Raw genomic sequence first — 14,018 nt, forward strand, 5'->3', positions numbered from 1 at the left:
CCCTCCCCACTTTAGCCCTTGGGGCCCTCCGGGATGGGTGGCCCCACCCAGTGGACCCCCGGGACCCTTTCGGTGGTCCCGGTACAATACCGGGTGACCCCGAAACTTTCCCGATGGCCGAAATATCACTTCCTATATATAATTCTTCACCTCCGGACCATTCCGGAACTCCTCGTGACGTCCGGGATCTCATCCGGGACTCCGAACAACATTCGGTATGCTGCATACTCATATTCATACAACCCTAGCGTCACCGAACCTTAAGTGTGTAGACCCTACGGGTTCGGGAGACACGTAGACATGACCGAGACGGCTCTCGGGAATAACCAACAGCGGGATCTGGATACCCATGTTGGCTCCCACATGCTCCTCGATGATCTCATCGGATGAACCACGATGTCGAGGATTCGAACAACCCCGTATACAATTCCCTTTGTCAATCGGTACGTTACATGCCCGAGACTCGATCGTCGGTATCCCAATACCTTATTCAGTCTCGTTACCGGCAAGTCACTTTACTCGTACCGTAATGCATTATCCCGTGACCCAACACTTGGTCACTTTGAGCTCATTATGATGATGCATTACCGAGTGGGCCCAGAGATACCTCTCCGTCATACGGAGTGACAAATCCCAGTCTCGATCCGTGTCAACCCAACAGACACTTTCAGAGATATCTGTAGTGCACCTTTATAGTCACCCAGTTACGTTGTGACGTTTGGTACACCCAAAGCACTCTTACGGTATCCGGGAGTTACACGATCTCATGGTCAAAGGAAGAGATACTTGACATTGAAAAAGCTCTAGCAAAACGAACTACACGATCTTGTGCTATGCTTAGGATTGGGTCTTGTCCATCACATCATTCTCCTAATGATGTGATTCCGTTGTCAATGACATCTAATGTCCATAGTCAGGAAACCATGACTATCTGTTGACCAACGAGCTAGTCAACTAGAGGCTCACTAGGGACATGCTATGGTCTATGTATTCACACGTGTATTACGATTTCCGGATAATACAGTTATAGCATGAATAAAAGACAATTATCATGAACAAGGAAATATAATAATAACCCTTTTATTATTGCCTCTAGGGCATATTTCCAACAGCCTCCCCCCTTGGCCGCCGCCCCCCATCTAGATGGGATCTAGAGGGGCCAGCGCCTCCCAGGGGGCCTATATAAAGGGGGGAGGGAGGGAGGGCAGCCGCACCCATGCTCTTGGCGCCTCCCTTCCCCCTTGCTACACCTCTCCCTCTCGCAGAAGCTCGACGAAGCCCTGCCGAGATCGCTGCTGCATCCACCACCACGCCGTCGTCCTGCTGGATCTCCGTTAACCTCTCCTCCCCCCTTGCTGGATTAAGAAGGAGGAGACGTCTTCCCCAACCGTACGTGTGTTGAACGCGGAGATGCTGTCCGTTCAGCACTAGGATCATCGGTGATTTGGATCACGTCGAGTACGACTCCCTCAACCCCGTTCTCTTGAACGCTTCCGCTCGCGATCTACGAGGGTATGTAGATGCACTCCTTTCTCTCGTTGCTAGATGAACTCATAGATTGATCTTGGTGAAAAGCATAGTTTTTATTTTATTTTCTGCAACGTTCACCAACATTGCACATTATATTGTACCATTTATTTCACAGTATTTTGACTTTGAAAAAAATATGAAAAATTCATAAAAACTGAAAGAAAACTTGATTTGAAGAAAGTTCATAAGCTTGCAAAAAAAGTTCACGAAATATGAAAAGGTTATTTAAAAAAAAATCCATGACATTTGAAAAAAGTTCACTAAAAAAGTTGGCAAAAAACTGAAAAAATTATGTGGATTTGAAAAAAATCATGAAATTTGAAAAGAAGTTCTTGAAGTTGAAAGTTTTCACAAATTCTATTTTTTATGATTTTCCTAAAATTTCACTCAGTTGAAAAAATCAGACAAAAGAAAAAATTTCAAAAGTAAAAATAAAACAAAAAACCCAGAATAAAACAGAACAAAACCCGGTTCGAAAAAAAGCAAGAAATAAAAAGGAAAAAAGGGCTTTATGGGCTGGCCCATTTTGAATCGGATGGTTCTGGTTGTTACTTTTTTTTCGCTTAGTGGGCTGGCGGCCAGGTGAGGGCCGCCGCGATATTTGCACGCATAAAGAACATGCTATAGCCACCCCCAAGCTCCCATTTCCCAGACCCACACGCAGCCAGCAGCCACATACCTTGAGGAGCGAGGGGAGTGGCCGACGAGCCGTCAGCTCCCTCCAGATCCGCGGCGAGATATCAGCTCCCTCCAGATCCGCGGCGAGCCGTGAACGAGGTACTACCATCGCACCGCACGGACACCGCTCTCGTTGATATCTGATCTGTTATGTATGGTTTGCGATGAAGTGTGCCGAATCTTGCCCTAGAATCTTGCCCTAGAGTACTGATGAAATTGTCGGTCGGGCTTTCTCTGATACGTTTACGGTCGACTACAGGTGATTATATAAAGCCTAGATAAATTATTACTGTCGTATCGTTCCTGATTGATCTAGTTTCCGATCTATAAATTCGCTGACGGTTCTCTATAATGAACATCTAATGTCTCGTCCCATATCGTCAAGCCTTGCTGTTTTTTTTTCTGACTGTTGATTCACAAGTTCCTTACAAAGAGATGCCGCGGTTATTTCAAGAGGAAGGAACTCGTGTCAAAAAATCACAAACCGGGTGCATTACCACTGGCTGTATCTTGAGAAAGATGGAATCTTTCCCTGATCGGCAGAAGGGGATGAATCCTTTGCAGATCAGAAGAAATATATCATCAGATAAGCAGTTAAATTGGAGCTGTGGGGTGGTGGCAGCGGAGGTGGGGGACAATGGGGTTGCCCGAGGGCCGAGAGGATTTCATGATGTTGGGAGGATGGAGCGTGAGGTTTCTGGAATCCTGTCCTACTCGCTCGGTGATGAGTGGTGGAAATATGAGATTGGTTTCGGCAGATAGCAAGGCCTTGCTCTCGGGCGTGCCAGTAAGATTTGGAGGACAACGACAAGAGCTTGGATGCTGTTTTAGACCTGTGAAAATGCCAGGCCAGAACGGGCCGAGCCTCAAGAAACTCCTCATGACTGCGCAGCTGTAAATCCCTCTGCTCTTGCCTTGCTGTAAGGCAAAGTTTGAAACAGCTATCTGCTTTAAAGTTGGGATCAGCATCTGCTGGTTACAGCCCTCAGATTCTATGCTGTTCCTCGTATGAAAATGTCAAATCTGGACCTTGGACTGAAAGCTTAATTTTCTTGAACCTCGTTTTGTCTGCGCAAATTTATTCTCAGTTACTTCCTAGCCATCTGTATGTGTATCTACTCTGCGAGTTTTATATAAGACAACTGAGTCATGACGTCCTTTTTCTATACGAAGTAAATATGATACTCAAAATGCAGTTCCTGTTTTTTGTTTGGTTGGTTTGCCGACCTTCAGCATGTGAAGATCTCTCATTTTGCTTTGAGTGGCATCAGTAAGGGCAAGTTAGCTATTCATGGGAGATGTTGAACAGTAACATCAAATTTAGCTTTTAGTTCTAGATTTCCATAATTTATATGCACCGGAGTTTCTAGCACCTGGTCAACTGGTATTTGATAAACTTGTTTGGCCCTTCTTTTTGCATATAGCATAAGGATTTATACAGAGTAAATGTAGCATTTTCTATTTGCAGCACATGTTTATGTTTCAGTGATGCGTGACCCATTTTAGATAGAACTCATTTTATCTCAGGGTCTTCTGGATCATTGTTTGACCATTGCAAGCCTTGTAGTAGTCTTGTTTGGAGCATAATAAAAATTAAATTTCCTTGTTTCAGACAAACTGAAGGATGGAATTGAAATTTGAGGAGGTAGCTGCCCTAGACAAAGATAACGTTAGTGGTGAAGATGGATTAATTACAGTAAGAAGTGCGTATCCACGGACCCGTGGCCCTCACTTTAAACTCACTGAGGGATTTAATATGAGAAAGATTGAAGAGGTATGATAACTGCCCATCTGTGTGATATATTTCTCCCCCTTCTTTTTTCATTCCCAGTGCCGACTCTTGACATTCTCTCTTTCAGCTTATGCTAGAAAAGTCTGTTTCGATGGCCAAGTCCATAGCAAATGACATAATCATCCTAGACCCTACTCCCCAGGTTTTTGTTACCTTCATTTATGGAATCCGTTTGATGTTTCATTCCACTATATTAGTTATACTTTGTAAAGCTGTAATATTATGGGGTACTTACGTCTACTGAAACAATATTTTTATTGCTGTCATATATATGAACCTTAGATAGGAACTGTGATAGCTTTAGATCCCCTTACTTTCTGTTCCCTCCTTGATGGTGCCCTCATGTTCGGTATCTTTAGCCTACACCAACTTGCTTGGGTTACAAGGTTTTGTTGTTTTTATTGTTGTTATCATATATGCACCTCCATAGACCACAAGAGAATTAATTTTGTTGTGTTTTTAGTTGGATAACTGATGCCTTTCACCCTTTTCAATTGTGATGGATCAATCTAGTGGGTGTGTGATATCTTCTTCGACAAATACGCCAAATTGGAGCCCATCTTTTTGAAGGATAGTGTCCAGTGCTTCCTTGGATTATTCAAGAGCTGTGGGGGCAGGGGCATGTCATGGAATCTTACCATCACTGCACAAACCTTAACCTTCATGATCAGTTTCAATGCCTTGCAATGTGCACAAGTTGTATTGGAGGGTGAGGCACCTGAGCTCCGTGGGATGCACGCCAATCCCAACTGCATAAACAAATATGGATACTTCCCGCTCCACGAAGCTGCTGAAAGGTTCTCTGTTGACATGATCAAGCTGCTTCTACGCCATGGTGCATCAGCCAATGTACGCACAGTTGGCAATGATATCATTGAGGATCTACTCCCGCTCCATGTTGCAGTTGAGAATACTTGCCTGCATAAGTATCTTGAGGACAATCTTTCTCCCAGCCAGAATCATCTGGATTATATCTACAATCTTATCCGTCTGCTGTGTCTACCTGAAATGGTCTGTTTCACTTCCCTCCCTTTACGAATTACTACTTTTGCAGCATGACATAAAAGTAACTGTGGTCATACCATAGATCCCTGACAGCTGTTATAATGATATTAGTGATACTAAGGACCGGGCATCCTTTCATCTCCATTTGTCAGAGAAAGTAGAGTTTCTGTTTGTTAGTACATGTTCTTATAGTAAAGGATAACGAGTCTTCATTGAACTTACAAAAACTGTTGCTGGTAACTAATTTCATTTTCTTTTCCTTGGAGATTGTTTCTAATCCATATTTACTTTGATAGGAGGAAACAAAGCGAAATATAGAAAGTTATTTGACACTACTTGCTTGCATATAAATGCTAAATGCGCTTAGATTTTTGTCCGTTGTTGTTTTACAGAAGATCTTCTTGGATACAACTAGACTGCTTGCAGAAAAAACAAATAATCTACTTGGAGAGCTCTGGAAATACATTGAGGATGGAAAACTTACGCAGTCTGCAGTTCTACTACTGGCCGCTCAAGAGCAGATCCGTGGAGGCTGTTCATCCAGTAGTAAGAAAGATGGGTTTGACATGATCAAGAGCAGTATACTGAGGCTTTCATTTACCTTGATATGGGGGAAGGGTTCAAGTGAAATGCCACAGAAGCTTCCGGAGGAAATGAAGGCACTTTATTGCGCAGGGCTGCTTGTTGATGTAATTTCCCGTGTCGGTGAACCTCTTTCTGCATACATTCAAGCACATTCAGAGGTACGCATTTTTGGTACATTGCAGCTGTGGCGCCTTAGATGTCTGTTACTTAATATTTTAATACTATTGTATTTACTATTGTTAGTGCTGTTGTCTTAAAAAATACATGCCCTAGTCTTAGCAAGAAGAATGATAATTTCTGATGTCAACTGAAAATAACAATATCTTATACTCCCTCCGTCTGAGTCTACGGGGCTGATGGGCCAAACGCTAGGGCCAAGGAACAACACAGATTTCTGGCGCTCCGCATCCGATTAATGTGCATGAGTTGCTCATGGGCGTGCATACCGCACATGCATTGGTTGCATGCTCCTGATATTTGTGAGCTACGGATTTCTTTCCTCTTAATTATCCAGCGAGCAAATTGTTTCCCTCGAGCGATGCAGGAATAATAAGGAAATCGAGCTACGGATTTGCTATAAGAGTTCATTCTAACAAATCTACACAGAAATAAACTTTATAAAAATTAAGACGTCCAAAAGATCATTAGTTGTTTCACAACCGTTGGGTCTGGTTGCATTGAGTGGCTATAGCATAGCCAGCATAACTTCATTCTGTTGTGGATTCTCAGTATAAAAAAAAGATTTAAGAGCCCCCGTTGTGTTGAGATTTCTATTGCCTTCCAACTCATACTGTATAACTGCAGTTTTCTCCTCCAAACAATCCTTTCCATCCTCTCGCTGCTTACCCTTGGTTATATGTTTGCTAAATTGTATATACATGTAGATCTATGTTAGCCATATATTGCCTTATACAACAGCTTGAATGTCTTGTAGGTGCCCAATGTGGAGGTCTTGGAACATGTTTCATCTATCCTCAAGGAGTATGGATTTTGCCCTACTGGAGATTCCATGGACACTTTAAACCTGTACTACTCTTTGTATTGCTTCACACAATAATTTTCTATGTGAATAAATGGTCATTTTGCTGATTATGTTATTTTTTCTTCTTGAAGCCAGCCTTATGACTGCAAAATGTCGGACAGAGAATCATGCGGTACAGTTCTGTCGGGCTCAAGTGATTCTTTGTACATTTAAGAAACATGAGTCTAATCTCTCCTCTCTTTAATTTCTTTAAATGGGTACTAGAGTCTACAGATACAAACATGGCAGCTACGAAAACGGCCAATCTGCATGCTGCAAAGAAAAAGGTAACGAGTCTACTTTTGGATAGACCGATGGTGTTTGGTAATGAGTAATAATATTGTGGTGGGCAAAAGAAAGGAAGTTATAAGAATTTCTGCTCTTTCCCTTTTTCTACACCTTACTTCTTAAAAATTATGTGAAAGTGAAAATTTCCCAAATTGACGAATCCCTTGATCACTTTCGGATACATCGTAGAATCTTTGTTTTAAGGTGCGTTTTCTTCACTTTTGAGTTTTGACTGTGCTCGACTTGTCCTAATCTTGTGTCCAGGTCACTGCTGTTGGAGATGATTGTCTCTCCCTTATGGCACGGCAGCACATACACAAACACAAGTAACCATTAGACCTTCGTGCTGATTTTGGTGCAGCAGCACCAAGCAGCTTTGCCTACTCCTTAGGGCAGCACCCGCAAAAAAAGAGAGCACAAAATGGGTCGCTAACTAGAGCACAAAGTGATGGTTTTGGTGCTGCAAAGCTGGGCAGCTTTCTACTCCCTCCGTAAACTAATATAAGAGTTTTTAGATGACTATTTTAGTGATCTAAATGCTCTTATATTAGTTTACGGAGGGAGTAGTAATGTATTCAGCCGTATTTAAAGAGTACAAGTATTCGTGTTCTAATGGACTTTGGCTACTGAGCCTGGAAAAGGTTCAAGCTGCTTCCAGTGCTCACTAAATGTGCTACAAAATATCTAAATTCTAGCCTACAATACCTAGTGTGTGTTCAGACACACATTTATACAAACTAGATTTTGCCAGTAGAACGGCCAAGCAAAAAAAAGTCATCAAGACTTGTCTGTATGGACGGAACTCTATTCATCTATGCAATTCCCCATAACTGGCGCACTCCGATTGCACTCTTCGCTGCCTTGCTTGCGGCTAAGCCACCATGGTTGGTTGGCCTTCCTTTCGGCACTGCTTTGAGTTGCCTCCAAATACGTATGACCTATTGCAATGCCATGGCATTCCAATTATGGTTCATCTCTGCCATCTTAATGTGATGTGTTTCCCATCAGGTTCTTTACCAAAGAACTGTGTAGATTCCAAGTAACATCAACATTTGGACTTCACCAAGGGGGCTTGCACATTGTTGTTATTTCTAACACCTTATTAGTGTTGATTTGTTGCATCTGAATTTTTTTTTTGGTGCCTGCGAAGAAGATTCTGATAAAAAAATATGCAGTGTAATATAATCGTTGATGCTGTAAGAAAAGCATGTTTCAGTTCCTATGTTTGTGCCATGCCTTGTACTGGCTCAACAGCTTAGTGTGTTGCTTAAGCATGCTGCTTAATTACTACCGTGTAGGTTGTAGTAACGTCATTCATATCTGATGATACCCAGTTTTGTGTATTGATCAACATACAACATCTCAAGTGAGAGGTGCTGGCTGATCATGCTGGAATATGGATGTATCTGGCTTCTTATGCTGTATCTCTATTGAAATATGTGACAGCCTGCGAGAAAGAAAGTAGGTGGAGGATGGGATCCCACATATGCAAGGAGAAGATTTTTCCCATATTGGAGATCAGTGTTACAAGCCCGGTTTCCTGTGAAGGTGTATCCAAACTATGCAAGAACAGATCTTGAACAACTCCATGTCTCTCTGAGAACCTCAGTGGCCAAGGGATCTATTCGAACTCAAAATATAGTTGGTCCAGTGGGAAGAATCTCAGCACTTATAGGAAATAATCAATCCACAAGGCGCTTTATCACTACTGCTACTGGTGCATTCAAGCTCTTGAAAGCGCTAAGGTAGAGTAGAAAGGTATGCCATGAGTTTCATCTCGCTGTCCCAAGTTTTCTAAACATGCCCCACATAAATACATGGAAAGAGAACTGTCCTGCTGCCGCCTTTAACTAGTCAGATAAGCCATTGATATAACATTAAGGAGTGGCGATTTGCTTGATAGGGTTGGGTATTCTAGCATTGTGACTTATTTTCCTGCTGTTGTAAGTTTGTAGTCTCCAGGTTCTTCACGGCTACACCAAGCTTGGGTATGTTTGCTTGCTTGGCAATGAGCAACCCTGCCGTTATCTCTTTCCTTCAACTGGTCCATATGCGGATAATTTAGATGATAGTGAGTAAGTGACATCCAAATCCTTGTGGATGGGAAGCAATAGAAATCCACTTAATTTGTAGTACGTTTTAGTTTCTTAGGGTATTCTCAGCATTGGGAAATGTACATCGCATTTGATTTTATTGATAGATAGTAGTAACTGAACTTCGATAATGTGGGTAGGTAGCCAGTACTCAACGAATAATGAGCGGCTTCTATTGATGCTCACCGACAACATGTTGAGTAGATTTGAAGTGCTTCTTCAACCTCCTGCACACAGGGACATGCCTTTGTCTTCAATTATTCATCCTTAGAGCATCTCCAACAGATGATGTAAAAGTTGATACCAAAAATGATTTTAGGGCAAGAGAGAGAGTCTTTGGGCACCAGAAAGTTTTCTGCCGTAACAGATGATGTAAAACTAGGGGGCAGGCCGGTGCACGTAGCTCCCGCTTGCGTAGGGTCGGGGAAGGGTCCGACCACTTTGGGGTCTTATAGTACGCAGTCTTTCCCTACATTTCTGTAAGATGATGTAAAACTAGTGCCCAAAAAATTGAGAACCACATAGAATATGACGATCCGATGACGGGGAGGCCCAGAGGCGGATCTGACGGCAAGGAGGAGCTCGGCGGGATGGAGATGGTGACAGCGGAATCCGGCGACGGGGAAGTTGGGGGCCGGCTGCAAGAGCTCGGGGACAACGGCGAGGTGCTTGGGGACGGCAGCACGGCAGAGGTCGTCGAGGGGCGGGGCACTGCGGTGGAGGTCACCGAGGGGCAGAATGGGGCAGTGGGGCGGCGGCAGGGTTCACGGTGGCTGACGGAGTGGTGGTGGCTTGGGTTCATGGTGGCTGGCAGAATGGTGGCGGCGGGGGTTCAAGGTGGCCGGCGGAGTGGTGGCGGCGGTGGCCGGAATCGGCCGGTGCGGTGGGGTGAGGCGCCGGTGGAAGTTCACGCTGGCGGTTGGGTTCCCACCACAGCCATAAAATAATTTAGGCAGCACTAGTGATGCTACAAATATGCAGCACTTGGATCTAAAATTTGGGGTTCCCAAACAAAATTTCATCACCAAATAGAGATACATATCTGTTGGAGCTGGTTTTCAACCCAAATGCCTCAAACGCAGTTTTTTGGGCACCGCAACTGTTTTACATCATCTGTTGGAGATGCTCTTACTTGCCTACGCATCCTTGTCCGAATAGACACAGGTGAAGACCTTGGTTGGTAGTCCTGGTTCATCCACGTTGCATCATAGTAGGTCATTGATAATTGGACGTGGAGATGCAATCCTACCTTAAGCTCATGTCCTATGCCAACCTCTTCAGTTTGTACTCCAGTTGAATCGCCAAAGGAAAGCCGGTGATCTCTGAATTGAGTGTGAAAAAGGATTGTCTTGAACTAAATTTCCGGCTTACGATGCGTCAATGAGCCTGAACCTGCATTGGCACGGGAGAACTTCTTTTCCTTTGTGGTTGTGGAAGCATCGCAATGGATGCCTGTTCGAGGGAGACCGGCCGTCAGTCAGACGTGTGGTGCGTGCAATCCAGGAGGAGGCTCGACTATGGGCGCGTGCCGGCGCCAAGGGACTTGCAACTATCATCCCGGAGACGTAGATTCAGGTCACGGTGGGAGGTGCACCCACATTTTCTCTTCTTGCGCCACGTCAGCCCACTCATGCCATCCATGTGCACATGCTTGTAGGCTGCCCATTGCTGTAATTGTTGCTTCAACATAACTCTGTAACTTACTCTTTCTATCAATGCAAAGATACGCAAGGCTTTTGCGTATTCGCGGAAAAAAACTTCTTTTCCTTTCTGTCCATGAGAGTGTTCATTTTCTAGCGAAGTGGTTCTGATTTCGTCAGTTTCCTTCCGTTTTGATGAACTCTGCAGGGGGCTCAACTTGGAAATGATCGGGCTGATCCGCGTCGTCAGCGTCAACCTTGTCACCAGGGAGGGGATCTGAGGTTCTGGACTGACGCCTGACGATAGCCACTGTTCAGGATGTAAGTGCACAAACTGCTGGACATTCTGGGACTTGCCCGCACCGGCCACCACTTCTTATGTTGCATCTCCACATCCAGCTTCCATGTACTACCATAGTACTCCCATACACTACAAAGCAGAAAGTACAGACATTGATACAATGGATCAATTAGCAGATCAAGCAGGAATCCGGTGGGAGCTGGAGGGGGAGGCGGCTGGTGAAGTTGCTCTCAGGGTGCTGGTTCTTGGAGACGGACTCGAGTTCGTCGGCACCTGGCGGGGTGAGACGGCGTGCTTCGAGTTCGGTGGCTTTTGGTGTCTCGTGGAGGCCGAGAAGACAAGGAGGAGGCGCTGCTCGGTGGAGAGGAAGGTCGTAGCTGAAGCTGGATTTCGTGGAGAAGAGGTGACGATCGTGGAGAGCACTTTTTTTTAGGGACTCGGAGCACTCAAAAAATGCTAGACACACGGACTGCCCGCTCACAAATTTTACGGGCTGGCTGATCTGAAGCTCCGGAGCACTAGAGCATGGCGTTTTCCCGCTCTGGCCGTGGAAGGGAATCAAGACAACAACGCCGCTCGACTCCATGGGCTTTGTGGGCTATATCCCACATGTCATTTAGTTTTACTGGGCACTCACGTATGCCATTTAGATTTGATTTCGTGGGTTGCAGGACATCTGGATACCGCCACCACTCACGCGAAATCACTAGTTAAGAAGTATTCGTTGCGAAGATCATTCCAATTCTTCAGGTTGCGACAAGTGACGTGCTGCATGTGTGTTACTTGTCGCAACCTGAGAGTTTTCCTTCTTTTGTAGATCCGTTTATTCAAAACGTTTTATCTCTTAAACCGTGCGTCCAAATCTTGAACCGCTTTCGCTGTTGGATTCCTCGTGTCGAGATCTTCAAAACTAGATCCAACGTTGATAGGTTTTGATGAATTTTTTTTTCACAAAAAGAAACCGGACGAAAAAAATTGGACAGAAAAACCGAACCGAGAGCACGGGTTTTTTCTTTTTTGAAAAAGTCACGCCTCGTGAAAGCACAACCGTGCCTCTTGTGGAAGCAAAATGTGCCTCTCGCGAAAGGAAAAAAAATTAAAAAATGCGTTTTTTTCGTTTTCAAGAGGCACAACCGTAACTCACGAAAGCACAATCGTGCCTCTTGCGGAAGCAAAACCATGCCTTTCGCGAAAGAAAAAAAAAACAGAAAACACATTTTTTTTTTCATTTTCAAGAGGACGGCCGTGCCTCTCGTGAAAGCACAATCGTGCCTCTCGTGGAAACAAAACCGTGACTCTCGCGAAAGAAAAAAAAAGGAAAACACATCTTTTGCGCAAAAACAATTTTTTTTCAAAAAAAGTTTTTGGGTCGAAAAGCTAGGGTAGACCGGTGAAAAACCAAACATCGAAAAAAACCATTTAAAAAATCGAAAACGCGTGTGGAAAAATTAAAAAAATGAAACTGAAGGGAGCGCTCAGAGCGCAACACGTGGCGGATCACTGAGAGCGTGCCAAGTGGCGCTGATCATTGCGAGCTTCCGAAGGAGCGCTCGTTAATTAGTTGCTCTCCCACTTACATCCCGTATCAACGATTTCTACGGAAGGCGGTAAGATGATATCTTGAGAATCCATTTCTCAAAGTAATGGAAACCATTCTCTTATAGGAAATGGTTCAAAAATCATGACGCTGTGATTCGAGTAATTTTGATGTGGTGGTGTCTTTTAAATTTTGGAGTGTCAGTCTGTTCTATTCTCGTTACGGAACAAGATTGGATGGAGATGGTTTGTAACATCGAGCTTTATCTTTTGCACAGTTTTAAGTGGAAAAGCCTACTCGTCGCTTATAGCGCGAAATATAGGTTTAACTAGCAAAAGGATCCGTGCGTTGCAATAGGAGAAAAAAGAAAATCATAATCTCCAATGCCCATGATAACATTTTTTTGTATCATCAATATACACTATCATTCTTAATCTTCGTGAAATCATGAAAACAAATTAAACCTGTGCACATAGTTGACATTGTGAGCATTTTCAAATTCGTTAACACTTTTACAAATTTCCAACCATTTTCTAAAATCAAAAACATTTGTTGAATTCATGAACATTTTATGCTATTTGCCAAAAACAAAATTTTTGAAAAAAATAAACAATTTTCTAGAATCGGCGAACATTTTTTTGGAAACTGGTGAATCCATTTTTGAAATTCACGAACATTCTTTTGATTTAACAAACATTTTACGAAGGAATAAATTATTTTGTATGTCATGAACAGTTTTTGAATTTCTTTATGATATTTTTCCATTAATGAACATTTTTTGAATTTGCAATATTTTGTTCAATTTCATTAATTTTTTAATACACAAACATTTTAAAAATCATTATTTTTTTATATTTCCTGAACATTTATTTCAAAATTGCGAACATTTTTTGAATAAGCAAACATTTTGTTATAAAATCGCGAACATTTTTTGAATCCACAAATATTTTATGATTTTTAAAACATTTTATTGCAAAATTCTCTTTTTCTTAAATTTCGGTGATTTTCTGAAGGCTGAAATTGTGAACATTTTCAAAATTATTAAAGTAGAAATAATTTAATAAAAAATAAAAATAGAGAACGAAATTTAAATAACAGGCCGCCCAGACATGGGCTGGCCCAAACTGGCGCGCTGCATCTTCTTACAGCGCACAAATCGCAATATAGAAGAAGGACCCTATTGCATGGGCTGGCCCAGACGGGGGATTCCTGTGTGAAACGCTTTTTTATTACTATCATTTATAGGTGCCATTGCTGATTTTACAAATTTGGGGACAATTTTCGTAACATACCGGCAGAAGAAATAGCCCGTTATTATTAGGTAGAGATTGTAGATAGCGTACACCCGGTTCGATTCTAGGTGGGCCGGCTCATCTAAGGTATCGTCCTCACATAGGCTCTTTTGGCTGAAGTTTTTCCTTTTTGTTTTTTTCTTTTTCTTTTGCTTTTTTACTTTCATTTTTATATTTTCAAATCTATTTAGTTTATTACAAATTTATGAACATTTAATAAAATATGATTTTTTTTCAAATTTGTCAACATTTGTCA

The 14,018-nt window shown here is 42.8% G+C and overlaps 1 protein-coding gene across 5 annotated transcripts; it reads left to right on the plus strand.

Annotated features, from left to right (window-relative positions):
* The first annotated feature begins 2,166 nt into the window (after positions 1-2,166).
* On the plus strand, positions 2,167-11,664 carry LOC119294850. 5 transcript variants are annotated; one of them, XR_005143574.1, is made up of 11 exons: positions 2,167-2,307; positions 3,821-3,982; positions 4,068-4,142; positions 4,514-5,011; positions 5,398-5,748; positions 6,525-6,616; positions 6,704-6,744; positions 6,837-6,898; positions 8,346-8,657; positions 8,855-8,974; positions 10,841-11,664. XR_005143574.1 is itself a non-coding variant. In XM_037573124.1 (10 exons), exons 2-9 carry the CDS (start codon positions 3,833-3,835, stop codon positions 8,646-8,648), a joined length of 1,572 nt encoding a protein of 523 aa, XP_037429021.1. In that variant the 5' UTR covers positions 2,167-2,307; positions 3,821-3,832; the 3' UTR covers positions 8,649-8,657; positions 10,841-11,664. The 5 variants fall into 5 exon arrangements, 3 of the variants coding, with proteins under 3 accessions (XP_037429021.1, XP_037429024.1, XP_037429023.1); XR_005143573.1 differs by lacking the exon at positions 8,855-8,974 and having other exon boundaries at positions 10,841-10,953; positions 11,110-11,664; XM_037573124.1 differs by lacking the exon at positions 8,855-8,974.
* The last annotated feature ends 2,354 nt before the right edge of the window (positions 11,665-14,018 follow it).

The sequence above is a fragment of the Triticum dicoccoides genome, chromosome 4B, assembly GCF_002162155.2.
Source record: "Triticum dicoccoides isolate Atlit2015 ecotype Zavitan chromosome 4B, WEW_v2.0, whole genome shotgun sequence".
NCBI classification, from domain to species: Eukaryota; Viridiplantae; Streptophyta; class Magnoliopsida; order Poales; family Poaceae; genus Triticum; species Triticum dicoccoides.

Coding starts and splice junctions, on each gene's coding strand:
- LOC119294850 (XM_037573124.1), top strand. CDS start 3,833: ATGGAATTGAAATTTGAGGAGGTAGCTGCCCTAGACAAAGATAACGTT. Junction 4,143..4,513: donor TCCTAGACCCTACTCCCCAG/GTTTTTGTTACC, acceptor GGATCAATCTAG/TGGGTGTGTGATATCTTCTT. Junction 6,617..6,703: donor TCCATGGACACTTTAAACCT/GTACTACTCTTT, acceptor TTCTTCTTGAAG/CCAGCCTTATGACTGCAAAA.